Source organism: Chlamydotis macqueenii, chromosome 28, assembly GCF_036417535.1.
Source record: "Chlamydotis macqueenii isolate bChlMac1 chromosome 28, bChlMac1.mat, whole genome shotgun sequence".
In the NCBI taxonomy this organism is placed as follows: domain Eukaryota; kingdom Metazoa; phylum Chordata; class Aves; order Otidiformes; family Otididae; genus Chlamydotis; species Chlamydotis macqueenii.
Window position 1 is genome coordinate 2847256 of NC_141583.1, and position 26166 is coordinate 2873421.

The following is a 26166-nucleotide window of genomic DNA, read 5'->3' on the forward strand; positions in this document are numbered from 1 at the left end:
GGGGGGGTGCTGGGGCGGCGGGGGGGGGGGCTCCGGTTGCGGGGGGCGGGGAGCCGCCGCTGCCCCGGGGAGCCGCACGTGCCGCCGGCCCCTGCCTGCCGGGCGGGCCCATGGCCGCGGGGAGGGGGGGAGGCGTCTGTGTGCACCCTTCCCGCCCGCCGCGATGGTTCCGTCCCCGCGCTCCCGGCCAATCCGCGCCGGCAGCGCCCGGCGATGGGCGTGCGTCGCGGCCAATGAGAGCGCAGGGCGGTGCCGCGGCCTGCGCGGGCCGGGCTCATGCGGAGGGCGCTGCTGGGGGCGCGCGGGGTTGTGCGCGCCGCCGCCGCCGCCTCCCGCTCCATGGCGGCTCCTGGCCCCGCGGCGGCCCGGGCCTCCACCGCCGGCATCATCATCATCGGCGACGAGATCCTCAAGGTGCGGCCGGGGCCGCGGGGCGCGGGCGGGCCGGGGCCTGGCCCCCGCCCCCGCGAAGCCGCCCCCCCGTCACGCGTGTCCGCGTCTGCCCCCCGCAGGGCCACACGCAGGACACCAACTCCTTCTTCATGTGCCGGCGGCTGCGCGCCCTGGGCGTGAGGGTGGCCCGCATCTCGGTGGTGCCCGACGAGGTGGACGCCATCGCGGGCGAGGTGGCTGCCTTCGCCGCCCGCTTCACCTACGTCCTCACCTCGGGGGGCATCGGCCCCACGCACGACGACGTCACCTTCGAGGCCGTGGCCAGGGCCTTCGGGGAGAGCGTGGCCCCCCACCCCGAGCTGGTGGCCCTGGTGCGCAAGTTCTTCGGGAAGGCGGACGCGCAGTGCCCCGAGATGAAGCTGGCTCGCATCCCCGCATCCTCGCGCCTCAACTACGGCACGGACGGGCGCACGGGCCGCGCCTTCAAGTACCCGCTGGTCAGCGTGCGCAACGTCTACATCTTCCCCGGCGTCCCGGCGCTGATGGAGCGCGCCCTGGACGGCCTCGCCCACCTCTTCCGCAGCGAGCGGACCCGCTTCCACTCCCGCGTCATCTACGCAGCGGCCGACGAGATCCTCATTGTGCCTGTGCTGGACCAGGCCGACGCCGCCTTCCAGGGCCGCGTCACCTTGGGCTCCTACCCGGACTGGGCCAGCAACTACTACCGCGTGAAGCTGACGCTGGACTCGGAGTCGGAGCAGGACCTGGAGGAAGCCTATCGCTTCCTGGTGGAGAAGCTGCCGCCGGGCGTCGTCGTGCCGTTGGTGACGGACTGTGTCGCGCCAGCGGCCGTGGAGGTTTATGGCCTGGCTGAGTCAGGTACAGGGAAGCGGTCGCCGCAGTGCGGCTCGCTGCCTCCCTGCGGCTCCTGCAGAGCCGGCGCAGGGGAAAGACCGGCCAGGGAGCAGAGCTTGCCTGTTCCGGTGTGCCGGGGGCTTGAGGGGTGCTGAGCCTTCGCTGGCCCCGCAGCTGCGATGAGCTGTGTCCCACGCGGGTGGGAGTGGGACCAGTAACCCCAGTTAGGGCTGGCCAGTGCCGGTCCCTGGGAGCACAGCCTGCGGTAGGGGCAGCGATGCCGCGGTTGCCCATGCAGGCAGGATCCCCTCGGGGCTGTGGTGCCGGCGGCAGCTCTGCCGTGTGTTTGGAGATGAGAGGTGCCCGGAGGGTGAGGTGCCCTGGGGCAGCGCGGGCGCGCGCGCACCGACCGTCCCCTCCCGGCAGGCTCAGCCCTGGGGCAGAAGGTGGCGGCAGCGCTGCGGATCATCGAGGAGGCTTTGGACCGGTACAGCCTGGCCCAGCTCTGCGTGGGCTTCAATGGCGGCAAGGACTGCACGGCCCTGCTGCACCTCGTCCACGCCGCCGTGGAGAGGTACCCGGCGGGGTCGGGGGGTCCCGCGGGCCCCGGCCAAGGCTCCGGGGCTCTCCCCTGCCCGGCTCTGTGGGAAGGAGCGGATTTCTGGGACCCAGCTCACGGGGACTGGGCGGCTGCCCTGCCTCTGGCCGCGGGATGCCAGCCGCGACGTGTCTCTCCGCAGGCGATACCCGGCCAGGCAGGAGAAGCTGCAGGTGCTCTACATCCGCATTGTGTCCCCCTTCCCCGAAATGGAGCAGTTCATCCAGGCCACCGTCCAGAGGTACGGGGCAGAGAGGGGTGGGCGGGGGGGGAGCAGCGTGTCCCGCAGCCCGGCAGGCAGCTGCCCGTCCTGCCTGCGCAGGTACGGGGTCCAGCTCTGCACGGTGGAGGGCTCCATCCGCGAGGCCCTGGCCCGCCTGAAGGAGCGGCAGCCGCAGCTGGAGGCCGTCCTGATGGGGACGCGGCGGACGGACCCCTACTCACGCACCCTGACGCCCATGTGCGTGACGGACCCCGACTGGCCCCCATACATGCGGGTGAACCCCTTACTGGTACGTGGCCTCCGCCTGCTCGGTGGGGGAGCGAGCCTGGCAGGGTAAAGTGACGGGGCTGGAAGCCAGCACTGATCCGTCCCCGTCCCGGGGGGCTTCCCTCCCAGTTCCCCCTCATCCCAGAGCCTCTCCTGCCCGTGGTGCAACCGTAGATGCCCCGCACTGCCTGGTGCTATCAGGCAGGGCCTGTTCCTGCGCGCGGGGGGGCTTTCCTGCGTTTGGGGAGGTGCTGGGTGGGATGGGGACTGCTGGGGGGAGCAGCTGGCTGGCTCCTGTGCTCTCGAGGGCGGCTGTCCGGCTTCCCTGGCGGTGCGGGGGGGCAGCCCGCCTGCCTCGCAGCAATCCCTGCCTGATTCCACCGGCAGGACTGGACCTACCGGGACATCTGGGAGTTTCTGCGCAAGCTCTTTGTGCCCTACTGCATCCTCTACGACAAGGGGTGAGCGGCGGCGCTGCCCTCCCCGCTCGGCGCGGCCGGTGCCGCTGGCCACAGCCTCGCAGCCGCCTTCTCCCTCCGCAGCTACACGTCCCTGGGGAGCACGGCCAACACGCTGAAGAACCCCGCGCTGCGCTACACCGACGCCCGCGGCCGGGAGAGCTACCGACCTGCCTACGAGCTGGAAAACGAGGAAGAGGAGCGCACCTCCCGCCAGTGAAGGCTTGCGGGACGCGGCCGGCTGCCCCGCGGGCAACCCTGGCGCTGCCGGGGATGAGGTGGAATAAACCTGCTGCCTGCCAGCACTGAATAAACCTGCTGCGCTCAGCCTGCAGTCTGCATCGCGCTCGGCCGCGCCGGCCCCACAGGGCTCTGGCGGCAGCAGGACGCGGGGGGGGGTGAGGCCAGCTCTGCCCGAACAAAAGGGTCCCCGGGCAGCGCCCCCCCGCCCCTGCTATTGTGGAGCCTTTTGAAGCGCAGAGAATGGAGCAGGTTCCAGCGCCTGCCGGGCACCCGCCTGGCGGCGCGGCCGCCTCCCCGCCTCAGAGCCCTCCGAACCCTCGTCGGCCATGCGCCTCCTCCGGACCGCGGCCGCCCGGCTGCCGGGCACCCCGAGGCGAGCGGCGCGGGCGGTGGCGTTGCCGGCGGCCGCCGAGGCCTCCCTGGGGTTGCGCCTGGGCTCCTGGCTGCTGCGGCTGCTGCGCGAGTGCGTCTACCTTCTGCTCTGCAGCTGGTGCATCCGCGAGCTGCTGGACTAGGGAACGGCCCCCCCGCCACGCCGCGGGACCCGCCGGCACCCCCTGCTTGCCCCCGCACCCCGGGTGAGTGCCCTGCCCTCGGCTGCCTGCTCGACACGGTGCTCCTGGGGGCGATGGACCCGGCCGCGGCGCTTGGGGGGCGACGGGGGCCCGGGTGCGGTGCTTGGCGGGGGACAGGGGCAACTGTGGTGCTCTTAGGGGTGATGGGGCGCCCGGCCACAGTGCTGGGGGGGTGATGGGGGCCTGGCCATGGTACCTGGGGGGCACTGGGGGCCCGGCCACGGTGCTGGGGGGATGCCGGGGTGGCGCTGCGGTGCTGGTACGGGGGCCCTCACCCCCTGTGCCTCTCTCCCCTCCCCAGGACCTGTCGCCGTGTGCTGATGGACCCAATGGACCCCTAATGCCGAGACCCCGCTCCAGCCTGCACCCGTCTGCTTCCGCCCCCCCGATCAGAGACCCCAATAAACCCACGCAGCGCCTGACCGGCTGGCTGTGTTTGAGGGGGGCTCTGGGAACCCAGCCTCCTCGCCCTGAGCCTGCCAGCCCTTCGTCCCGGGCAGGCGCCAGGCCCCCAGCCCGCGCGTCGCCTCTGCCCGGGGCTGGGGGGGCTGCAGCGGGGGGCCGGGGCTTTGCCTGCCCCTCCGCCGGGTTTGTCCCTGCGGGTGACTCAGCCCCTTGGTTAAAGAGCGTCTCCGCTTGTCCCTGCTCCAGCCCGTTTCCTGCCCTGGCTCCGCGCGCCCGGCCGGCACCGGCGCTGCCAAGAGCCGGCGGGAAACGGCCGGAGCAAAATGTCCGCAGAGGGCCCGGCCCGGCTGGAGCTGCGGCGAGTGTCGCGGCCAACGGGACGCGAGGGGCACCGGGGTCCCGGGGTGGGGACAGCTGTGGGTGCCCCGGCAGGCTAAGCCCACCCTACCCCGCCGCCTGGCCCCGGGCGCGGGGGAAGCTTCGCGCGTCCCGGCCTCGGCGGCAGCGCCTGGCGCCAGCGCGGCCTCCCTTATCTCGGGGGGAAGTCGGGAGCAGGAAGCGTGGCCCGGCGCGGGATAAGGGTCCTGTTTACATTCGCCGCTTTTTGTGGAGCAGGCTCCCACCCTCGCCCAGCGCCCGCGGGGGGGCCCTGGCTGCCGGGAGGGCTGGGGGGCAGCGGGGACCCCCACCTGGGATGCAATGGGGGGGCCTCGGGCAGTCCTCACGCCCCCTGTGTCATCGCCGGCAGGGATGGGGGCTGCCCAGGACGGTGCCTGGCCGCCGCACCCCACGGCTGCCCCTCACCCGGGTGGGCTCCTGCGGCCGGACCCTGCCCTCTGGCCGCGCGCCGGCGCTCAGCGGTGCCGCCCGGGCTCCGGGCTGTGCCCGGCTCCAGCAGCCCTGGGAGCATGGGCACGGGCGTCGCTGCGCGGCGGAGCCCACGCGCCTGGCACCCACCCCACGGCTGTCGCGTCCTGGCCACGGCGGCAGCGGCGACTTGGCCTGGACGGGGCGAAGCGATGAATTCCCCAAACGGGGAGGTCCGGGGGAGGGGAGAGTCCGTCCCGCCACAGGAAAAAGTCCTGGCAGCGACGCGCCGCGGACAGAGCGGTGCCGGCCGCCCCGAGAGCACGGCCCCACGCGCAGCCCGGGCTCCTTGCACCCAGCTCCGCCACCCACCGTGAGTGAGACCCCCTTCCCCTGGGACCCCTCGCACAGCCTGAACTGGGAGGGGGGCGGTGGGTGGGTGCTGCAGGCAAGGGCACGCAGACCCCTGCCCTCGCTGTCCCGGGATGGGCAGGTCCCCCTGTGCTGGGGGCCGGTTTGGGGGTCACGTCCCTGCGCGACCTTGGGGGATGCCTGTTCCCCTGGGAGCAGCGCTTGCGTCCTCACGCGTCTGTGGGGACGCGCAGCCACGGGACAGCAGGACAGGGGAGCAGAGCTCTTCCGCCGGGGACCCCCGCGGCTGCAGCACCCTCCCAGCGTGGGGTGACGCCCATCCCCGTCCCGCAGGTGCTCCCTGCTGCCCCATGTTCCGCTCGCGCCGTGCCCGGCTGGTGAGGCGGCTGTGGCGGCAGCGTTGCGTGGCGGCCGGCCTCGAGGACGGCCCCGGCGCCCTCAAACCGGCGGCGCACGCCCTCTTCAAGAAGCTGAAGGACGAGGAGCTGGAGCTGCTGGTGCAGGCGGTGGAGAGCCGGGGCGCCTGGGAGTCCGGCTGCGTTTGGGCGCCGCGGGGGGAGCCGAGTGGGGGCAAACAGGTGCTGCCCCCCCAGGTCCTGCTCTGCCGCCTGTACCGCTGGCCCGACCTGCGCCAGCCCCACGAGCTCAAGCACCTCTGCTGCTGCGCTGGGGGCCGAGGGGGCTGCGGGGACGCGGCCGCGCTCTGCTGCAACCCCCACCACTTCGGCCGCCTGGCCGCGCCCGGTGAGTGCCCGCCTCCGCCTCTCGTCCCCGTGGCCGGCTCAGGGTGCCGGGGGGCCCATCCCAGCCCCTCACCCTCTTCTCCCCCGCCAGAGACCCCGCCGCCCCCCTACTCAAAGGCGTCCTGCGGTCCCTCCTGGCCGGACGAGCCCCAGCGCCCCAGCGCCCAGCTCCTGGAGTTCAGCTACAACAGCGGCGACTGCTGCGGTAAGGGGGTCCCACCGGACAGTGGGGTGTGGTGCAGGGCCAGCCCCGCTGCCCCCCGCCCTGCCCCGCTGCTGGTCGGGGTGCAGTGTTGTGGGATGCGCAGCCCCAAAATGGGGGGGAGCGGAGCTGGCAGTCGCTCCGGGTGGGAGGAAGGGCTCCGGCGCGGGCGAGGGGTTCCTGCCGGGGGACCAAGCCGGGCCCCCCGCCCCGCCCTATGGCTGCTGTTATTTCTGGCGGCGCCGGGCTCCCCGCCGCAGGAAGCGCTGCCCACGAGGCTGCACACAATGTGCCTTGACGCAGGCGGCCGTGGCTCCAGCGTGGCTGCTGGCCCCCAGGCCGCTGGCTGCACGCCTCTGCCGTCCCCTCGCCCGGGGACTCCCCTCGCGCCGTTCTCGGGGACCGTGACCAGGGACAGCCTGGCCCGATGCACCGGCACGCAGCAGCTCCGGTGACTCACGCTCGCGCCGCGGCCCGTGCTGGGACATCCCTGGGACCCCCCTGTGCCCACCCTGTCCCCATCTCCCTTTGGCTGCTCCAGCCGCGCAGCCGCGGGTGGTGACGGTTCTCCTCTCCCCCCCGCCAGACGCCACCCCCTCGCGGAGCGCCGCTAAGGATGGCTGCTGGTGCGAACTGGCTTACTGGGAGCACCGGACGCGCGTGGGCCGCCTCTACGCCGTGCACGAGGCGTCAGTGAACGTCTTCTGCGAGCTGCCGCGGGGCAGCGGGTTCTGCCTGGGCCAGCTGCCGGCCGCCCACCGCAGCCGCGCCGTCCGGCGAGCGCGCGGCAAGATCGGCCGGGGGCTGCTGCTGAGCCGGGAGCCGGGCGGTGTCTGGGCCTACAACCGCAGCGAGCACCCCATCTTCGTCAGCTCGCCCACCCTGGGCCCCGCCAGCACCCGCGGCCTCGCCGTCCTCAAGGTGCCACCTGGCTACTCGGCGAAGGTGTTCGACTACGAGCGGGCAGGGGGCGCGGGGGGCCGGCGGCCACCCGGGGAGGGGCCCTGCGACCCCCACAGCGTCCGCATCAGCTTCGCCAAGGGCTGGGGGCCCCGCTACTCCCGGCAGTTCATCACCGCCTGCCCGTGCTGGCTCGAGGTCCTGCTCAGACGGCCGCGCTGAGGGGCCACGGCTGCGGGGGCCCTGCCAGGGAACCCCCCCCAAGGTGGGTGGGCCCCTCTGTGCCAGCCCCGTGCCCCCGTATCTGGCTCACTGCTGCTCCCGGCCACGGCGCTCTCGCAGGGGCACTATTTAATCTCTTTTTTAAGTTATTTTAACGGTTAAATTTAATTTAATTTATCTTATTTTTGTACAAAAAGCAGGACGCAGGACCCCCCGCCCTGGCACTGCAGACGTCTGGGACCAGGCCCAGGATGGTGGGGGGCAGCCAGGGCAGGGGGTGCAGGAGAAGAGGGAGGTGGGGCAGAGCCCCAGAGTGAGGGCAGGGGGCGGGCTGGGGGTCAGGGGGTCGTGGCAAGTGTGGGGGGCACTGGAGTGAGCTGGCACAGCTGGACGGAAGTGGGGCGGGAGAGCACAGCTGGATGGGTGCAGAGGCAGGGAAGCACAGCTGGATGGGTTCAGGGCAGGTGAGCACAGCTGGACGGAAGTGGGGCGGGTGAGCACAGCTGGACGGGTGCAGGGCAGGTGAGCACAGCTGGACGGAAGTGGGGCGGGTGAGCACAGCTGGATGGGTTCAGGGCAGGTGAGCACAGCTGGATGGGTGCAGGGCAGGTGAGCACAGCTGGACGGAAGTGGGGCGGGTGAGCACAGCTGGATGGGTGCAGGGCAGGTGAGCACAGCTGGACGGAAGTGGGGCGGGTGAGCACAGCTGGATGGGTGCAGGGCAGGTGAGCACAGCTGGACGGAAGTGGGGCGGGTGAGCACAGCCGGACGGGTGCAGGGCAGGTGAGCACAGCTGGATGGCAGGGGGACGGGGAGCACAGCTGGATGGAACTGGGGCAGAGGAGCACAGCTGGACCAGGCCCTGGGGCAGGGTCCCAGCACCGAGGACTCCCGGACCCCTCCAGCCTCGGGGGCAGCGCGGTCCACCCCCCCCGCGCCGGGCCCGTGCAGCCTTGTTGCTCCCGCGCAGCGTCTGTAACCGCAATAAACGGCGCCGGTGGCGCCACGGCTGCCCCCCCAGGTCCCGTGTCCCCACGCGTGTCCGTGCCGCGCGTGGCCGCCGCTCCTCGCCCCGGGCCCGGCTCGGGGCCGCAGTGCCCTCTGCAGGCGGCCGCCGCCCCGCCCGCGCCCTTCCTGCCACGCCACCGGCCCCGGCCCCGCACCGGCCCCCGGGGGGAGGAGGTGAGCGCGGGACCGCACCGTCGGGGCCGCCCCGGGGAAGTGGGGAGGGAGTGGAGCGGGCGAGGGCTCCGGTACCGGCGGGGCTGCGGCTGGCGGGGGGCCGGGCGGGGAGCGGCGGGGCCGGAGGGAGCGGGGGCAGCGCGGGGCCGGCGGCGGCCGAACCGGCGGAGCGGGGTCCCCGCCCCGGCACCTGCGAGGGGCTGCGCCCCGGCAGCCCCCGCCCCCGGCCCGGCCCCCCCCAGCCCCTTCTCCATCCCCGCCCGGTGCCCGGTTCTCGCTGCCCGGTTCTCCACCCCCCCTCTCCCGCCGCCCCGTTCTCCGTCCCTGCCCGGTGTCTGGGTCCCCTGTGCCCGGTTCTGTCCCCGTTCTCGTCCCCGTTCTCCGTCCCCGGTTCTCCATCCCCGTCTGCTGCCCGGTTCTCGGTGCCCGGTTCTCCACCCCCCGCCGCCCCCCCCCCCGTGCCCGGTTCCCCCGCCCCCCCGTGCCCGCGGGGCGGAGCGGGCCGCCCTCGGCGCCTGGCACCGGGCGAGGCACCGGCGGGGCCGCGGGGCTCCCCCCCCGCCCCGTTCCCCACTGCCGTCCCGCGCCTCTGACTCAGCTCTTCCCCCCCTCCCCCCCCCCGCACCCCCGGTCCCGGGGGGGCTCCGCACGGCCCCCGCCCTCCCGAGGGGCGGGCGTGGCTGTGCTGATGGGCGGCCCCTCCCGCCAATAGGAGGCCGGACCGCCGGCGCGCTGCCCAATGAGCGGGGGCGGGCGCTTCCTGGAGCCCCGGTGGCGGCGGCGGCGGCGGCGGCGGAGGGGGGGGGGGTGGGGGGGGCGCGGCGGCCGCAGGTGAAGGCGGAGGCGGGGCCGGAGCCCCGGGAGCGACCGGTGGCTCGGGCGGGGCCAGCAGGTGAGTGGGCGGCGGGTGGGAGCGGACGGACCCACCCGACCGGCGGCGGTTACTGGTACCGGTGCGGCGGCCGCTTTTTTCCAAGCCGGTTGCGGTGAGTCGCGTGGATCCGGAATGCTACCGGTTACCGGCGGGCACGGGCGGGGCGTGGAGCAGCGCCCGCTCCCGGCGCGCGGGGACTGGGGTGCGCCCCGCCCGTGCCCGGTGGTAGCCGGTGGACACGTCTCTCGTGGGGTGGGGGGAGTCTGGTCACGCGTGAGCTGATCCCGGTCCCACAGGGCTGCCGGGAAACCGGTGACGCTGGCAGGTCTCCAGGGTCCGGTTGCGGTGCTGCCGTCTCAGGCGGGATCCTCCTCCGCCCCCTCCACCCACCCGTGGGCTCACCCCACGGGTGACGGGGTGCTGCCGCCCATCCCGGCCTGGTGACGCATCCTCGCGTTGCACTGGGCAGGGAGGGCACCGGGAACATCCCACCCCCCCACCGGTGCACCGGTGCCGCCGGTGAGCGGAGGGTGAGCCTCCCTGCGCCGCGGCGCCCGCGGGCCTGGCACGCGGGGGGCTCCACTGGCCGGGTTGGGCGCAGGGCTGCCCACCGGGCCCGGTGCTTCGGTTGCGCTCGCCGAGCGCTGGCGGACTCTGCCCTGCGCGCACCCAGCCCCGCTGCAGCGATTCCCCCCACCCCGGCCAGCTGTTTGCCTGGGGCGGGGTGCGATATTTACCCTCGCGCCGTGTCCCACGCCGAAGGAGAAACCGCCGACTTGGGCTGCGGCCGCCCTTGACCCCTGGCTTCTTTTGCCCGGCGAGGGGACGCGGTGCGGGTCTGGCGCGGGTGAGTCTCGGCGTGCCTTGGTTTTCCCCCGCCACCAGCGGGGAGTGGGCTGGGGACCCCGGCACTGGCGGGGCCAGGCGGCGGCTGCCGGGCGCTCGAGGCCGCGGCGGCGATGCCGGTGCCGGGCATGAAGGGAACGGCTGTGCTCGCGCGCGGAGATGGGGAAGGTGTGGGGCAGGCAAGGGTGTGGGGCTGGGGGGTTCCCCTCACCCGGGGCGTGGGGCAGGCAAAGCCACAGGGTGCGGAGAGGTGACAGGCGGGTAGGGGGGATCCCCCGAGCCCCCTGCTTGGGCACAGCCTGGCCACCCCCCCTTTGCTGGCAGCGTCGCGGTGCTGAGCGCGAGGCTGTGGCAGCTCGGCTCTGCCAGCTGGTGCCGTGCACTCGGTGCACACGTGGCACGAGCGCGACAGGCCTGAGCGCGGCGGGGGAGGGCAGTGGGCGCAGCGGGGGGTGCGGGGCCGAGGCAGCCCCCGCGCCCCGGCCCTCGAGGGGTGGTCGCTGCCCTGGCGTGTGGAACGGGAACTGCTCCTTCGGGGCAGGCAGCGGATGATGAAACCACGGAGAAATCTCTCCTGGCAGTGCACGGGCTGCTGGCGGGAGCCCCCGGGAGCCCGCGCTCCCCCTGCGCCGCCGCCGCCGCCTTTCCATGGTAACCCCACTGCGGGTGCCGGCGGGGGAGGCCGCCCCGTCTGGGGGGTTGGCGCCTGCCCGGCTCCCCACGGCAGCGCTGGCGTCCCCGACATGCCCCGGGAGCCGCGCGTCCACACCCCAGCAAGCCCCGAGGCGGCCGGAGGACCCGACGAGGGGCTGGGCTGAGACCCGTCAAACTCGCTTCGTGCCAGGGAGGTGACGCTTGGGCAGCCGCGCGGGTGACGGGGGAGGCGGCCGTGCCCGGTGCCGGTGTCACGACCGGTGACCTTCAGCACCCCCGGTGCCCCACCGCACTCTGTGTCTGGGGACGGGTGACCGGTTTGCGTGCGCGCTGGTGCGAGGGGCGCCTGGGCGCCCCGTGTCCCTGGAGCCGATGGCGTGACTTCGCGTGGCCGTGGGCGGGCAGAGGGGACCGAGCCGTGGCGAGGGAAAATGAAAGCAGGTGATGCGGAAGGAGAAGTAGGTCAGGCGAGCGCTGGCCTCTCCCGGCAGCCTCGGCTGCGCTGCGTGCCCGGCTCTGCCCCGGCTGTCCCCACCGCGTCCCCGCGCCCCATGGGCAGCGGCCAGAGGGGACGGTGAGTACGAGGTCCTACTGCCACGCGCCGGGTTCCAGGCAGGGTGGGTGCCAGACGCTGCCTGCCCTGGGACGCCGGCGGGCTGGGGAGTGTGACTGGGCCGGCTGGCACGCGGCGGGCACACTGGCACCTGGCAATTCCACGGGTGTCGCTGGGGAGATGGGGCTGGGGGCCGCGCTGGGGATGGACAGGGGGGTGCTCCGCTTTCGACCCGCGCCGGGGCCTAGGATGGGTGGGGAAGGGGATTCCCGTCCCGCTCGGGTTGCGCCGAGCCAGCCAGCACGATGGGGACATCCCGGCGGGGACGGCTCAGGGACGGCCCCGCGTGCGGCCATGGGGCTGCGTGGCCAGCTGCCCCCCCGCCCCGGATTCGCTCCGCCGCAGGGCCAGGGCCGTCGCCTTCGCCACACCGTGGGGCTGGCCGGGGGTCTCAAGCGCGGCGCTGCGTGGGTCAGGGAGGCCGTGGCGGGCACGGCCCGGCTGGCAGCGGGCTCGGGGGGGGGGGGGGGGGGATTAGAGCCGCCTGCCCCCTCCTTCCCTCCCCGGGATCAGCCGTGGGCAGCGGGGAGCTGGCAGCAGGCAGCTGCCGTGGGGGCGGAAGCCGGGCTATTTCGAGGGGTGTGGAGGGGGGGCCGTGGGCTGGCACCGTCCTTGCTGGGTGACCCCACGGAGCATCAGGCCCCGTCCTCGGGCCCCGGGAGGGCGTGAGGACAGGGATCTCATGGCGGGCAGGAAGTGCTGCCGGCCTGGGGGGGCACCCCAGGGCCGTGCGAGGTGGTGGGACCTGGGCGTCTGGCTGCCCCCCAAGGGGCTCCTTTGACCACGCTGCGGCGCGAGCGGCACCGGAACCGGCTCACCCGGGGGCCAGGAGCGGGACAGGCTGCGGGCTGGCAGAGCCTGGTCCTGCTGCCAGCGCCACCGCCGTGCCCGGGCCCAGGCTGCTGGGGTGCCTGCGGGGCTCGCCCCGTCCCGGCAGGGTCCCGGCCAGGCTGGGCCGCAGCAGGAGGCCCGGCTCTGTCGTGCCCCTCTCGGCACTGGCTCGTAGCCTGCCACGACCGCAGCCCTGTCCCCGGCTCCGGCTGCTGGGTGACCTGTGGGTGGGTTTGACCCCGTGCCAGGGTGGTCGAACGTGGGGTTTGCTGTTGACCGTTTCCTTCCTGTTCCCCGAGCTCTGTTTCGGCAACCCCTTCCTTCCCTCCTTCCCTCCCTCCGCCTGCGCCTGGCCCCGCTCCCCGCTCGCCCTGGCAGGGAGCAGCCAGGGACAAACTGTGTCTGGCCTCCCGCGGCGCTGAGGATGGTGGCACTCGCTGTGGGCCCAGGGGGCACCCACAGGCCTTGCGCCCTCAGCCACCTCTGCCCTGGGCACCCGTGGGCGAGCAGGCGGCTGCAGGATCCCCGTCCTAGCTGATCAGGATCCCCTGAGTTGGGATGGGGAGATGGGGATGCCCATGGCAGGGGTGCGCATCCTGCCAGCGCGAGAGGGGCTGGTGCCGTGTGGGAGCTTGAGTGCTGCCGGCTGCATGCGGGATGGGGCCGCGTCCCGTCGCTGGTGACGTCGGTCAAGGTGCCACTGGCCATGGCGAGCGGCAAGCACAGAGGAGGATGGATGGAGCTCAGCTCGTCCTCGAAGACCAGCACCTCCGCCGCCCGCTCCCCCCCGGGTGAGCGGCTTCGGTGCCCCCCAGCCGGGGTGAGCAGCAGTTTGCGGTCGGCGCGGGTGCGTGGGCGGTTGCGACACCCCCCAGGGTGGGGGGGGACGTGGTGACTCACCCCAGCGGGGCCCGGCCACCAGCGGGAACCCTGAGTCAGGGCTGCATGCCCATGCCGTGCCCCTCCCTGCCCGCCGCGCCCACCTTATCTCCCGCCCTTAGCACCTGGCACACCTGGGCCAGGGGGGGCTGGCGCCGTTCCCCTCCTTTATGGCGAGCAAAGGGCAGGCGCGGGGCTGGCAGGCAGGTGCCGCGTCCCTCCCTTCCTCCCAGGGACACCGGCCTGCGACCATGCCCCTCGCGGTGCCCCCGCACCGGGACAGCCGGTCAGCCCACAGCAGCGCGGCGGGCAGGGTCGCCCGCGTCCAGCGCCGCTTCGCGGCCGTGTGCTGCCCGCACACCGGGCCTCGGGCTGACCCGCGGCGCCACGGCCGGCTCCTGCCCGGCGATGGAGGAGGCAGGATGCCATGCTGGGACGCGCTGGCGAGGCGCCGGCACGGCCGCTGCCCTTCTGCCCGCCCCGCTGCCGTCGGCGTGGTCGGGCTCTTGCACAAGCCGGCACTTTCCGCGAACGTTGCTGGGGCCGCGGGGCCCCTCCCTGCGTGGCCGCGCTGGCGCAAGGCTCTTCCCCTTTCTGTCCGGCCTCGTGCTGCGGCAGCACCGGCACCCCTGGCTGTGCCAGGGCCCTGCGGCGGGGCTGCCCCTGCTTGGGGGGGCTGCCCGCCACCGTGTCCCGGCGCAGCCCTGGCCCGGCTGGTGTGGGTGGCCGGGGCGGGTGGCGGGTGCCGGCGGTGGGGTGTGGGGAACGCTCCCTGGGCTCTAATTGCTGTTTAGCTGGGGACGCAGAGGTGTAATTATGGCGGGGGGGGAGAAATTGCACGAACCTGCAGCCGGCCCCAGTGGGAGCGGAGGGGACCAGGCGCCACAGTCCGGCTCGAGCCCCCTCCCCGGGTCACTGCGTCCCCCGTGGGACCTTGGGGACCGGTGCTGGGGGCAGAGCGGGACGTGTGTCTGCTCCGGGGCCGGCCAGGCAGGCCGCGGCACGCTGCAGCGAGCCCAGCCCCGCGGTGGCAGCCCCGCTCCCGCCAAGCGCAGGCGCCCTCCCGGCTCGGCCCGGGCCGGCCGCGACCGGCGGCAAGCGCCCAGCGCCCTGCCCCGGGGCAGCGGGAGGCGAGGGCCCGTCCGACGCCTCGGTGCGAGGGGCCGGCGCAGGCGGTGAGGAGGCGATGCCGACGGCGGCGAGGGGATGCCCGCGGCACGGGGTGCCCGTCCTGCCGGCTCTGGGAATTTCCTCTCGCGGGAGGGGGCCGAGGGGATGCCCCTGCCCGGTTCCGGGTTGGCGCCCCACGGCGCGGCACCGGCCGCGAAGGGTTAATGCCGTGTGTGTTCTGGGAAGCGGGGCTGGGAGGTGCGTGACCCGGGGTGTGGGCGTCGACTCCTTTTGAGGTGGGATCCTGCGCTCAAGTGCAGCGGGGAGCGGGGCCAAGTTCACACAGCACCCTGCCTTCCCCTCCCTGCCGCGCGCGGGCCGCCGAGCCGGCCGCGGTGCAGCGCCGAGCCACGCCGGGACACGCCAGGTGAGCCGCGCACCCACCCGCCACCGCCGGCCATGGCGGCGGGGACCCGGTGTGGTACGGCCGGGCGCGCGGAGGGCCGGGCTCAGCTGCCCTGGCACCCGCCGGGAGGCTGCCGGGATGCTGGCGTCGCCCGAACCCTGCACCGCCCTCGCTGCCTGTGGGATGGGACGGGACGGGCAGCAAGGCCCGGGTCACCGTGGCCTGGCAGAGCCAGGCCCGTGCCCTGTGGCGGTGATGCTGGGCAGATGGACGCGGCTCTGCCCGGCCCGGGTGGCGGGGAAGGTTTTGGCGGCGGGAGGGGTCGTGATGCCAGCACGGGGCCAGCGGGCAGGGGGCCGGCGCGAGGGCTCAGTTGGGCTGGTGGCTGCTTGTCCCCGCTGCAGGTGCTGCGGTTGGCGCTGGCGACGCTGCCGGTCCCGCAGCTGCCCGCTCTGCCCGCGCCCAGCCTGCAGCCTGGCCGTGGTGCTGGGCTGGCAGGGGGCCCCGGGGGCTGCGCCGAGCCGTGCTGGCTGGGCGCAGGGGCGGACCTGGGCCGCGGCACTGGGAGCCCCTTCCCCAGCGCTGATGGCTACTGCGCCGTGGCCGCGGCACACGGCCGTGCCCGCGAGGCGCTCGAGGTGCCTGGGAGCGGGCAGCACTGCGGGTGCGAGGAGCCGGATGGCGGTGGGGAGCCGGGGTGGTACCGTGGGGCTTGCTCCCCGGCGCCATGGGGCGAGGGGTGTCTGTTTATCCTCTTCTCTCTTCAAACCATTTCCTTTCGTCTCTGCTCGCTGTTTTCTTCTTCTTTCAAAGAGCGGGACCGCTTCCCCCGGCCGCCTCCCCGCCAGCAGCGGGACCCCCGGCACGCCTCCGGCATGTGCCTGCTCCAGGGCCACCCACCCGGCCGGACTTCGGCCCACCGCCTGCCTTGCCGCCTGGGCGGAGGGGCCGCACAGCCCCCTGCCCCGCAGCTGTGCCACCCCCCCTGCACCATGGCAGCCAGCGCCGGGGTCACCGCTGGTCCCCGCCGGCTTTGGGCAGGGTGATGGGTGGGTGGGTGGGGGGATGCCCCCGGACACCTAGGTCCCCTTCCTGGCTCCCGAGGGGCCCCTGCAGGGTGGGGGGCCGGGGGCCGGGTTGGCGGCTGGCGCTGCGCTCCCCTTCCTGGGTGACTCATTCTCCCCGGTGCGGCTGTGAAGTCCCTCGACAGCGTTTGCGACTCTTGTGACCGAAAGCGGTGGCACCCGGCAGCAGCCTCGGGCAGGGGCCGCGCTCGCCAGCACCCCTGCCCCCCTTCCCCATGGGTGAGCGGGTGAGGGGACCCCCCAGGCACCCCCGTCCCACCGTCCCCAAGCTGGGGCCGTGCCGGGCGCAGGCTGGCGTCGTGCCCGCGTGCAGGGCGCCATCCCTTGGCACACGGGACGCGGCCAGGCCCCACACGGGGTGGGTGCTGCAGGGCTGGAACGCCCCCCCCCCCCAATCCCACTGTGTGCGACTGTGCCCAGAGCGGCCGGACCCCCAGGGCGGCGGGGGCTGGCAGGTGACGGGGCGCTGGCGGCGGTTGCGCCGGGTGGCGCGGGCCGGCGGCGGGATGTCAGGGTGACCCGCGCCGGCATTGTTCCTGCTGCTGCCTGCCCCGCCGTGGGAGCCGGCTGGGTGTGGGGAGCGACCCCCCCTTTGCCCGGCCCCGTGCGGCTGCTGCAGCCGAAACCGGCCCGGCCGCAGGCATTGACGTAACCGAGAAAGCCCTGGCGCGGTGGGGGCACGGGCATTGCCGCCAGCCCCTTCCCCAGCCCGTGCCCCCTGCGCCATTGTCTCCGGCATTGGCCAGGGAGCGCCGGGGGCCGGGGGCGGCTCCGACACCCTCACACCTCGTGCCCCCCCGTTTCCTTATCGCCGCTGCGATCTCCGCGACGGCAGCACCCGCTCAGCATGTGACTTCGCTCCAGCGGGGAGGATGCGCGGGGGGGCGGGGGGTGTCGGGGAAGAAGCCGTAACGGGCGGTTTGGTGCGATGGAAAATCCCCCTCCTGCTGCCGCCTCGCCCCCGCCCCGCCCCAGCCCCGCGCCCTCGTCCGCAGGCATCCGGCCCCGCGGCCGCTGACGGGGGTCCTGGCTCCCTTGCCGGGCTGAGCTGGCCCTCTGATGGCGAGCACCGTGGCACCGGTGGCACCGAGGCTGCTCCCGCCCGCACCACCGCACGGCGAGGCCGGCGGCCATGCCCGTTCCTCTGAGCACCCCGCCACCCGCCGGGGTATGACTGGGGCCCCGGCCACTGCGCTGGCCTGGCCGTCCCCTGGCGCAGGAGCCCCGGCATGGGCATGTGCCGGCCCCGTGCCTGCCGGCAGAAGGGCCCTGCGAGCGCCCCATGGCTGCGCGTCTCGTGGGGCCGGGGGTGCCGTGGGGACCGGGGGACAGGGGCGTCCGTCCCGCTGCTGGCGGGGTTTGGCTGGGGGAAGCAGCGACAGAGGATCTGGGTGCCGCTCCACTGCCTGCGATGGCCCTGGGGGTCCACAGGGCTCCGGTGCCCTCAGCAGGTGCCATGTCCCCATCGTCCCTCCTGCCACGGCCACTCGAGCCTCCCCTAATCCTGCCTCAGCTGCTAATCCGGCCTAATCCCACCACGGGCTGTCGCTGCCTGTTGGCTCCCAGGGCCCTGATGGGCTTAATCGCCCCTAATCCACTCGCCCCCGCTGCAGCGGGCAGCAGGGACCCCAGCCGGTGGCGGGATGGGCTCCTGGCAAGGGAGCAGGCCGGCCATGGCAGCCACGGGCGCTCGACGCTGCCCGGCTCCCAGTTTCAGGGGCGGCTGCCGCCTGCCATGCCGGTCGGGCCTGCTCGGCAGCGGCTGGGGCGGCTCCGCAGCCGGTTGCTCCGGGGCCGTTCCCAGCCGCCTGCCGAGGCAGCCCCAGCTGGCGGCCGCCCAAGCGCAGGGAGCGGCCGGCGCGGGGATGGGCCCCTGCGCCGGGGGCCGCTGGCCGCGCCACCCCTCCACGGGCAAGAGGGGGCACGTCCCCCGCGCCCGCCGCCGGCGCAGCGTGGCTTGGCATGGGCCGGCATGGCTCGGTTCGAATGGGCCTGGCCGCGGCCCAGCGCACGGCTCAGCGACGTCTGGTGCCACATGCTGCCGTCTGCTGTGGCTCGGGTCGGTGCGGCACGGCTCTGGCAGCACCGAGGGCCTGGACGCGGCGGTGCCGTGTGCCCAGGGTGCTGGCAGGGCTGCGGACACCAGACAAACCTCCCCCCCGGTGTCGCCCCGCGGCCCCGGTGTTGCCCCGCAGCATTGGGCGGCCGGGAGCACGTTGCCCATGGCTGCGCACGGGGCTGCAGGCCGGGTTGCAGCACCAGAGCCACCGCCGTGGCCTATACCCTACCCTCTTCCCGTGGGCTGTCGCCCACCCGCGCCAGCTCCGTGGGTGCGCGAGGGCCCCTCATGCCAGCACCGTGGGGACCCTGGAGCCCGTGCTAGCAGTGCCACGTTTTCGGGCTGAGGCCGAGCCCTGCCAGTTGCGGCGTGGGAAAGGCCTGGCTCGCTGGGGCAGGGCTGGGCTGGGCGAGGAGCGGCCCCGGGCTGGGGCAAGGTGGGAAGGGGGCTGGGCCCCCACCGGGAGCGGAGGCAGGAACCAGCGGCGCGGGTGCAGATCCTAATCTGCGGTGGCAGGAAGCATGGCCCCCGTTCCCAGCCCGGCTGGGCTCCGTGGGGCGGCCCCCGGCCCTCGGGGCCCTCTTCCCAGCACTCGCCCGCCCACCCGCGCCCGCCGCCGGCGAGGCCCGCGTTCCCAGGACGGGGCTGCCGGGAGCCGGCGGCTGCGCCCAGCCGTGCCGGGGGGCCGAGGGGGTGGGTGGGCTGGGGCAGGAAGCGCCGCACCTCAACGCCGTTCAAAGGCGCCGTGCTGAGATTTCCCCCTTTGCTGTGGTGGCACAGGGGGCGGCGCGGGTGGCAGAGGAAGCGTGGGGGGCTGCGGCGGAGGCCCTGCTGCCCGCCGACCTCGGCACGGCGAGGGGGCGAGGGCACCCCCCGGGCCCCCAGCCTGCCCCGGTTTGGTGTCCCACCAAAACCCCAGTCCCCGGCGCTGCCGCCACCGCCGAGACCCGTGCCGCGGTGGTTTCCTCGCAGGGCGGCAGAGGCGCCGCTTCAGCCGCGGCACGTTTTCCTTCGAGTGCCGTCTTTCGGCGGGTTGCCATGCCAGTCAGCGAGCGTCCCGTCCTTTCCGCAGGTGAGGATGATGGCCAGCCCGGAGGACGACCTCATCGGCATCCCCTTCCCCGAGCACAGCAGCGAGCTGCTCAGCTGCCTGAACGAGCAGCGGCAACTGGGGCTTCTCTGCGACGTCACCATCAAGACGCAGGGGCTGGAGTACCGCACGCACCGCGCTGTCCTGGCCGCCTCCAGCCGGTACTTCAAGAAGCTGTTTGCCGGGCCGGGGCCGGGCCAGGAGGTGTGCGAGCTGGACTTCGTGGGGCCGGAGGCGCTGGGCGCGCTGCTGGAGTTCGCCTACACGGCCACGCTCACCATCAGCAGCGCCAACATGGGCGAGGTGCTGCGCGCCGCCCGGCTGCTGGAGATCCCCTGCGTGATCGCTGCCTGCGTGGAGATCCTGCAGGGCAGCGGGCTGGAGGCCCCCGGCCCCGACGACGGCGACTGCGAGCGCGCCCGCCGCTACCTGGAGGCCTTCGCCGCCTTCCCCGAGGGCGAGGCCCCCGCCCCGCCGCCCCCTCGCCCCGCCGCCCGCCGCAGCAAGAAGACCCGCAAGTTCCTGCAAGCCCGCGGCGCCCGCCTCAACCACCACGCTGAGGAGCCGCCCGCCCCAGCCGAGGGCTGCGGCAGCCCCCCGCTGCCCCCCGGGCCGCCCTCGCCCCCACTGCCCGAGGGGCTGCCCCTGCCCTATGACAGCTTTGAGCTGCCTGAGGAGGAGGAGCTGCCCCCGCACCCCTTCCCCTTCCCCTACCAGCCCCCCCTGTCCCCCGAGGAGGCCGCCTCCGATGAGGACGCCATCGACCCCGACCTGATGGCCTACCTGAGCTCGCTGCACCACGAGTCGCTGGCGCCCGGGCTGGATACGCCCGACAAGCTGGTGCGCAAGCGCCGCTCGCAGATGCCCCAGGAGTGCCCCGTCTGCCACAAGGTCATCCACGGCGCCGGCAAGCTGCCGCGCCACATGCGCACGCACACGGGCGAGAAGCCCTTCGCCTGCCAGGTCTGCGGCGTGCGCTTCACACGGTGAGTGCCACTGGACGGACCCTCCCTGCCCGGCGCGCGTCCCCGGCGCGGCACAGGTCTGCCGGGGTCCACCGCTCACCGCGGGACGGACCCTCCCCGCCCGCTGTGCCGGGTGCCCGGCGCCATGCCCCCCGCCCCGGCGCAGCGCAGAGCAGCGCGGTGACCCGCATTGCGCCTGGTGCCGCAGCGGCGTCCCCTGCCCTGCCACAGCACCCAGACCCCTCACGCGTCCCCGGTGCCGGCGCCACGCGGCCAAGCAATGCTGGCCGCCCCGTGCCAACGCCTGCTGTGTCCCCCTGCCAGGAACGACAAGCTGAAGATCCACATGCGCAAGCACACGGGCGAGCGGCCCTACTCCTGCCAGCGCTGCAGCGCCCGCTTCCTGCACAGCTACGACCTGAAGAACCACATGCACCTGCACACCGGCGCCCGGCCCTACGAGTGCTACCTCTGCCACAAGGCCTTCGCCAAGGACGACCACCTCCAGCGGCACCTCAAGGGCCAGAACTGCCTGGAAGTGCGGACGCGCCGCCGCCGCCGCGACGAGCCGCCGCCGCCGCCGGACGGACCCCCCGGCCTCGACCTCTCCAACGGGCGGCTGGAGGGGCTGCGTCTCTCCATCACCCGCTTTTGGGGTCCGGGACGGCCCAAGGAGGAAGAAGAGGAGCAGGAGGGCGAGGAAGGGCCGCAGGCGGATGACGCCGTGCCGGTGGAGACGGCGTAGGGCTGCTGCCGCGGCGGGCGCCGTGCCGAGCCGTGCGGTGCCCGCCGGGGTTTCTGTTCCCGTTTTTCCCCGTCACGGTTCGTTCCCAGTTATGCAAAGGGGGGAAACTCCCCCCTGGCCGATTTGCACAGTGGGGTGGGGGGGTCCCCACCACCCCCCGCCGTGCCTGGGTCCCCCCACCGCGTCAGTGGGGCCCTGGCGGGCGGGGGGGGGGGGCGCAGAAGGACCAAAGTCTGTCGTGTGTCCCCCCCAACCCCCACCTTGGCCCGGGACCAGGCGGGGGCGCCCACGGACCGAGCCCCCCCACCCGCCCCAACCAGGGCGGGGCCGGCAGGGCGCCCCCTGGCGGCCCCGCCCCGCGCTCTCCCCGGTGGGGGTGGGGGTGGGGGGGCCGCCCCGCGCTGTACATAGCTTGTGTGCCCCCCCGCCTCCACCCCGCCCCCCTCACCCCGCCCCGAGCAGCCCCTCCCCGGCGAGCCCCCCTCGCCCCTGCACTCCCGGCTGCTTTCTCTCGGTTGCACTATTCGGGTGAGCCCACCCAAAACCCACCCTGGCCCTGTGGGACCCCCCCTCCCCGGGGTGGCCGGCCCCCAGCGGTCACCCCTCAGCCCTTTGCACATCCCCCCCTCTCCAAGGGCGCAGCGCCCCCCCCCAGGGGAACAGGGGACCGGCACTATTTGCCTCAAATAAGAGTTTATCTATATTTAAAAAGATGATGTAATATATTGCCCCCCCCCAGCCCCTCGCTGCCCCCCGCCAGCGCTGCCCGGGCCCCGCGCGTCTGTCCCTTGCCATGGGGTGCTGGGAGGGGTGATGGGGACGGGGGGCTCGGCCCCCGTCGTGGCTTTAAAGTGCCTTATGGTGAACTTGAAATTTTCGGCTACTTGAACCTCTCTGGTGTCAGGAACCAAACGAATTAATGGGCGGGCGGCCGCCCCGCCGCGTCGCCTCTGTCTGTCCGTCTGTCCGTTTGTGTTTGGTTTTTTTTAAACGAAGGCTGCTTGGTAATAAACGGAGAAGCAGGGATCCCCCCCCCGCAGCCGGTCGTCTGTCCGCCCCGCGCCCCCTTCCCTGAGCAGCGCTGGGGGAGTAGAGTGGGGCTGGGGGCACAGCGGGGCTGGGGATGGGGGCACCATGGGGCTGGGGGCACTGTGGGGATGGGGGCACCATGGGGATGGGGATGGGGCACCATGGGGCTGGGGGCACCGTGGGGATGGGGATGGGGCACAGTGGGGCTGGCGGCACCGTGGGGCTGGGGGCACAGTGGGGATGGGGGCACAGTGGGGATGGGGGCACAGTGGGGCTGGCGGCACTGTGGGGCTGGGGGCACCGTGGGGATGGGGGCACCGTGGGGATGGGGACGGGGCACCATGGGGCTGGAGGCACTGTGGGGATGGGGCACAGTGGGGATGGGGGCACTGTGGGGATGGGGGCACCATGGGGATGGGGGCACCATGGGGCTGGGGGCACCGTGCGGATGGGGACGGGGCACCATGAGGCTGGGGGCACTGTGGGGATGGGGGCACCATGGGAATGGGGGCACTGTGGGGATGGGGGCACCATGGGAATGGGGGCACCGTGGGGCTGGGGGCACCGTGCGGATGGGGACGGGGCACCATGAGGCTGGGGGCACCAGGAGGTCGGGGTCGGGGCACCGCAGGTGGCAGACGCTGGGCGCCGGGTGCTGGTGCCTGAAGGAGCAGGCGCTTTATTCGGCAACCCCTCCCCAGCCGCCCCCGCAGCTTCCCGCCTGCACTGCGCCGCTCGGGCCGCAGCCACGTCCCCGCGTCCTCGCCACCGTCTGGCACCATCCTGGCGTCAGCGGGCCCTGCCCTCGCTGCTGGGCGGCCACAGGGCTACCACCTCCTCCAGCTCGCTGCCGCTGCTCTCCGGCTGATCCTGGTAGCTGAAGTCCAGGCTGGGGGTGGGAAGAGCGATGTCGGGGGTCCGCACCCCCCTCGTGCCGAGGGGATGCCGTCGCCGCCCCCATCGCTGGCCCTCACCTGGAGAGCGAGCTGCCCTCGTCCTCTGCCCCGCTGTCGGCCCCGTCGCTCTCCCCGCTCGCCTCCTCCTTCACCCGGGCGCGCAGCCGGGCCGCCAGCTCGGGGGGCAACCGCCGGCCTCCCCCCCGGCCCCTTGCCACCTCCCGGATGCGCCGCCACATCGTCCGCCCTCGCTCCTGTCCCCGCAGCGCCCGCGCGGCGTTCAGCCACAGCCCCACCGTCTCCTCGTCGCTGGAATCCCTGCAGGGACGGGGCAGGCGGCGGTGGGCTACAGACCCCTGTACCCCCCAAAAAAAGGCTCTGGTGGGCTCCCCGCGCCCCACTGCTGACCTCTCCTCATCCTCGGCACCCTGGTAGCTGAGGGGTCCCATGCAGACAGAGCAAATGTCGCTCAGGGTTCGGTAGCACTCGCTGCAATACAGCCCTGGGGGAAAAGGGGACCGTGAGATTTTGGGGGTGGAGGGGGGAAGGTCCCCAAGGAAGGCGAGCTGCCACCTTTGCAGCCGGGCGTGATGCAGGCGACGAAGTCCGGTTGCTCCGCCACGCCGCAGGCCAGGCAGCGTTTCCACTGGATGCCCAGGAACCGAGCGAGACGGGCGAAACCGGGCAGCCTGTGGGCAAGGAGTTGATGCTCCGTGGGGCAACGCCGGCCCCGGGGGTCCGCGGCACGGGCAGAGCCCGTGCCGCGGACCCCCGGGGCCGGCGTTGCCCATTTGCAACACCCAGCGAGGCATTTAGGGGCCGGGGCCAGCCGCAAGCCCGCAGACCAGTTCCCGGGGGGAGCTTACCTGGAGGTGAGGAAGAGGAAGAGGTCGCCTTGGCCGGTGTCGGCCGTGTGCTGAGCGACAGCTTGGCGCAGGGCGCGCGCCAGCCCAGCCCGCCGCGCCAGGATGGTGCTGTGGAGGAAGGTCGTGCGCTCCTGGCGCGGCGGGGAGTGGGGTGAGGGCAAGGGGGGTGGCGTGGCGGGGGGAGGAGGGCGAGGGGTCCTCACCTGCTCACGGGCTGGGTAGTAGGCGGCGCACACCGCCCGGCGCAGGCGTGCCACGTGGCTACCGAAGATGGCGATGAAGAAGCAGATGCCGTAGAGGAGGCCTGGTGGGAGGAGGACGAGTGAGGCGAGGGGGTGACCCCCTCCGTCGCCCCTCCGGCCGGCCGGTGGGCGCGGCACCCCCCACGCACCCATGCTGAGGTAGGTGCCGTAGTTGGGCTCGGCAGGCTGGAGGAGGCAGCGCTGGGAGAGCACTGAGATGTTGCCCTGCTGCAAGGCGTCGAAGGCCGAGACCAGGTCGCGGAAGATCTCGCTGGTGTAGCCCGTCCCGTCGACGCTGACGGCCAGCACCATGGGTGCTGCGAGGCGAGCAGCTCAGCCCAAAACCTCGGCTTCCCCCCCGGCCAGCAAGGCACGCAAAGGGTGCCGCTCCGGCACGGTGGGCGCGGCTCACCCCTGGCGACGATCTCCCCCTGGAGCTGGTGCCGGACGAGGTCGAGCAGCCAGAAGAGGCTGTAGTCGGCCAGGATGATGCTGAAGCCCACCAACACGTGGCGCAGGACCCACAGCAGCTGCAGCCCGTACCGCCGCCGCTCCTGCTGCGACAGCCACGGCCCGGCTGGGAGACATGGGAGCGCCGTGAGGCTGCGCCGTCGCAGGACCCCCGGGCTCCCCGCCGCGGGGCTCGCCTGGGGGATGTCCCCCCGGCGCAGGGCCGACCTGGGGCCACGTAGCGGCCGCTCTCCCACACGGTCAGGGGCAGCACGGTGGGTCTGCCCTGCTCCGCCCGCCGCAGGTCCAGCTCCACGAAGCGCTGTGTGATGTAGATGTTGTCGAAGGTGTCGTCCCGCAGGTAGCGGTGGTGGTACCGCAGCGCCCTGGGGACACGGCAGGGGGACGCTCGGCACCGGCATGCTGGGTCCTTGTCCCTGCTGGGGGCCGGAGCGGGACCCCAGCCCACTCACTGGAGGTACATGTAGAGGATGATGCAGAAGGAGATGTGCGTGAAGAGCCCCAGCACCCGGTGGGTGGGCTCCAGGCGCAGGCGCACACCCTCCATGATGTCCAGGGCCACCTCCCCCAGGCTCTTGCTGGCGTTGAGGCTGACGTCGAAGCGGTGCACGGCCGAGATGTTGAATTCAAACTCCCGGCGGACGCGGTCCAGAGCGTCCCTGAGAGCTGTGGAGGTGACAAGGAGCCGGGCGGTGCTGGGGGTTGGGGCGAGAGCCAGGAGTGGGGCAGAGAGGGGCAGGGGGGACCGCTGGCCCCCCTGCAGGACTGGGATACTCACGGGTGGTGATCTTCCTCTTGAGGAACGACTGGATGTAATTGGGGATGATGCAGAAGACAAGGGTGACTGCGGAGAGAAGAAGTCTCTGCCAGGGCGAGGCCACCGCAGCGGGCGGGGGTCTACCCCACCGCCCCCTCCCCGCTGCAGAGGGGTGGGGGTCCACGCACCGTTGGCCAGACCGCAGAGGGGCTTGAAGCTGACGACGACGTAGCAGAGGAAGAAGAGGAAGGGGATGGTGCGCTCGCAGTTGTCCTTGGCCTCGTCGAAGAGGCGCAGGCAGCGGCGGTACGGTGTGCCCAGCTCCCGGTTGCACAGCTTGCCCACGTTGGCCAGCCACAGCCAGACGTTGCGCAGGGCTCGGCCTGCGGGCAGGTAGCAGGCATTGGGGGACGGGGACGGCCCAGAAGCGGAGCCGGGGAGACCCTCGGGGACCCCCGCTCACCGACGTGGCTGACGGAGTCCATGATGGAGCGGAAGAACTTGCGGACGTGGTCGCCCACCACCTTGGCTTTCTGGGCGATGTCCTTGATTTTGGCCAGCACACCTGCGGAGAGGGGGGCACCCCTGACCCTACCCCTAGGGGCGAGGGCAGCGAGGGCAGCGAGGGCCGGGGCTCCCCCAGGAAGGACCCCCCCCGCCCCGTTCCTGCGATTCCCCGGCCCCCAGGCTCACTCAGCAGCGGCTCCCGGGTGCGCTGCAGCCGCTCGGCCGTCTGGTTGAGGGCGAGCTCGGCACCGCACGACAGCGACTCGGCCGCCTGGGAGAAGTTGTGCAGGATGTTGGAGCAGGGGCCCTGCACCGCCATGCCCAGCGCCAGCAGCAGCAGCAGCAGCTTCCCCTCCCCTGCGGGGACAGAGGGGTTTTGGGGCTCGGTTGGGACCCCTTGGCACCCGCCCGGCTCCTGGCAGCGGGACCAACGGCTGCTTACTGGTGAAGACGTGGGGCAGTGACAGCAGCACGGTGATGCGCGCCGTGGCGGAGAAGGCCATGCCCAGCCCCAGCCCCACGCCCAGGCTGGTGGTGGTGACCAGGCAGTACCAGACGTTGTGGCCCTGCGCCAGCAGCACCAGAGCCCCGTACACGCTGGCCAGGGCCAGGCCCAGCGCGAAACCGCCGATGCTGAGGGCCAGTTCCCGCGCCTCGCTCGCCTCCTCCTCCGGCGGGCACATCTGCAGGGGCTGCTTGCCCTTGGAGGGCAGTGCCTGGCTCTCTCCCCGGCCCCGCAGCTTGCGCAGGGCTCTGCGTGGCCATGAGACCAGCCCCATGCTGGCCCGGGCTCTCC

The 26166-nt window shown here is 73.6% G+C and overlaps 4 protein-coding genes and 1 long non-coding RNA gene across 9 annotated transcripts; 4 read left to right on the forward strand and 1 right to left on the reverse strand.

Moving 5' to 3' along the window:
* Window positions 1-271: 271 nt before the first annotated feature.
* On the forward strand, window positions 272-3121 carry FLAD1 (flavin adenine dinucleotide synthetase 1). The gene is made up of 7 exons (XM_086768341.1): window positions 272-414; window positions 513-1272; window positions 1675-1822; window positions 1989-2087; window positions 2169-2358; window positions 2724-2797; window positions 2879-3121. The coding sequence occupies exons 1-7, from the start codon at window positions 277-279 to the stop codon at window positions 3012-3014; spliced, it is 1545 nt and encodes a 514-aa protein (XP_086624467.1). The 5' UTR covers window positions 272-276; the 3' UTR covers window positions 3015-3121.
* Window positions 3122-4825: 1704 nt separating this feature from the next.
* LOC147597351 (SMAD family member 6-like) lies at window positions 4826-7431 on the forward strand. 2 transcript variants are annotated; one of them, XM_086768343.1, is made up of 4 exons: window positions 4829-5197; window positions 5530-5940; window positions 6031-6144; window positions 6728-7431. In XM_086768343.1, the coding sequence occupies exons 2-4, from the start codon at window positions 5547-5549 to the stop codon at window positions 7261-7263; spliced, it is 1044 nt and encodes a 347-aa protein (XP_086624469.1). In that variant the 5' UTR covers window positions 4829-5197; window positions 5530-5546; the 3' UTR covers window positions 7264-7431. The 2 variants fall into 2 exon arrangements, with proteins under 2 accessions (XP_086624468.1, XP_086624469.1); XM_086768342.1 differs by having other exon boundaries at window positions 4826-5197; window positions 5530-6144.
* A 218-nt stretch (window positions 7432-7649) lies between these two features.
* LOC147597352 (uncharacterized) lies at window positions 7650-8283 on the forward strand. The gene is made up of 2 exons (XR_015261247.1): window positions 7650-8017; window positions 8104-8283. It is a non-coding gene; the product is annotated as an uncharacterized LOC147597352 (long non-coding RNA).
* A 33-nt stretch (window positions 8284-8316) lies between these two features.
* ZBTB7B (zinc finger and BTB domain containing 7B) lies at window positions 8317-21008 on the forward strand. 4 transcript variants are annotated; one of them, XM_086768304.1, is made up of 3 exons: window positions 8317-8445; window positions 18875-19878; window positions 20182-21008. In XM_086768304.1, exons 2-3 carry the CDS (start codon window positions 18881-18883, stop codon window positions 20600-20602), a joined length of 1419 nt encoding a protein of 472 aa, XP_086624430.1. In that variant the 5' UTR covers window positions 8317-8445; window positions 18875-18880; the 3' UTR covers window positions 20603-21008. The 4 variants fall into 4 exon arrangements, with proteins under 4 accessions (XP_086624430.1, XP_086624429.1, XP_086624433.1 ...); XM_086768303.1 differs by lacking the exon at window positions 8317-8445 and adding an exon at window positions 9240-9337; XM_086768307.1 differs by lacking the exon at window positions 8317-8445 and adding an exon at window positions 9405-9431.
* Window positions 21009-22420: 1412 nt separating this feature from the next.
* DCST2 (DC-STAMP domain containing 2) lies at window positions 22421-26149 on the reverse strand. Its single transcript, XM_086768125.1, has 15 exons — window positions 25813-26149; window positions 25557-25727; window positions 25327-25428; window positions 25052-25246; window positions 24885-24950; window positions 24559-24772; window positions 24314-24471; window positions 24048-24212; window positions 23785-23952; window positions 23597-23697; window positions 23394-23524; window positions 23101-23216; window positions 22936-23029; window positions 22606-22845; window positions 22421-22520 (listed from the first exon to the last, which is right to left on the reverse strand). Exons 1-15 carry the CDS (start codon window positions 26147-26149, stop codon window positions 22421-22423), a joined length of 2358 nt encoding a protein of 785 aa, XP_086624251.1.
* Window positions 26150-26166: the final 17 nt, after the last annotated feature.

Excerpts from the sequence above, each read along its gene's own strand:
- FLAD1 (XM_086768341.1), top strand. The coding sequence starts at position 277 with ATGCGGAGGGCGCTGCTGGGGGCGCGCGGGGTTGTGCGCGCCGCCGCC. Across the intron at positions 1,273-1,674 it reads TTATGGCCTGGCTGAGTCAG|GCTCAGCCCTGGGGCAGAAG; the intron begins GTACAGGGAAGC and ends CCCTCCCGGCAG. Across the intron at positions 2,359-2,723 it reads TGCGGGTGAACCCCTTACTG|GACTGGACCTACCGGGACAT; the intron begins GTACGTGGCCTC and ends TTCCACCGGCAG.
- LOC147597351 (XM_086768342.1), top strand. The coding sequence starts at position 5,547 with ATGTTCCGCTCGCGCCGTGCCCGGCTGGTGAGGCGGCTGTGGCGGCAG. Across the intron at positions 6,145-6,727 it reads CAACAGCGGCGACTGCTGCG|ACGCCACCCCCTCGCGGAGC; the intron begins GTAAGGGGGTCC and ends CCCCCCCGCCAG.
- ZBTB7B (XM_086768304.1), top strand. The coding sequence starts at position 18,881 with ATGATGGCCAGCCCGGAGGACGACCTCATCGGCATCCCCTTCCCCGAG. Across the intron at positions 19,879-20,181 it reads TGCGGCGTGCGCTTCACACG|GAACGACAAGCTGAAGATCC; the intron begins GTGAGTGCCACT and ends TCCCCCTGCCAG.
- DCST2 (XM_086768125.1), bottom strand. The coding sequence starts at position 26,149 with ATGGGGCTGGTCTCATGGCCACGCAGAGCCCTGCGCAAGCTGCGGGGC. Across the intron at positions 25,429-25,556 it reads CACCCGGGAGCCGCTGCTGA|GTGTGCTGGCCAAAATCAAG; the intron begins GTGAGCCTGGGG and ends CCCTCTCCGCAG. Across the intron at positions 23,030-23,100 it reads CATCACGCCCGGCTGCAAAG|GGCTGTATTGCAGCGAGTGC; the intron begins GTGGCAGCTCGC and ends CTTTTCCCCCAG.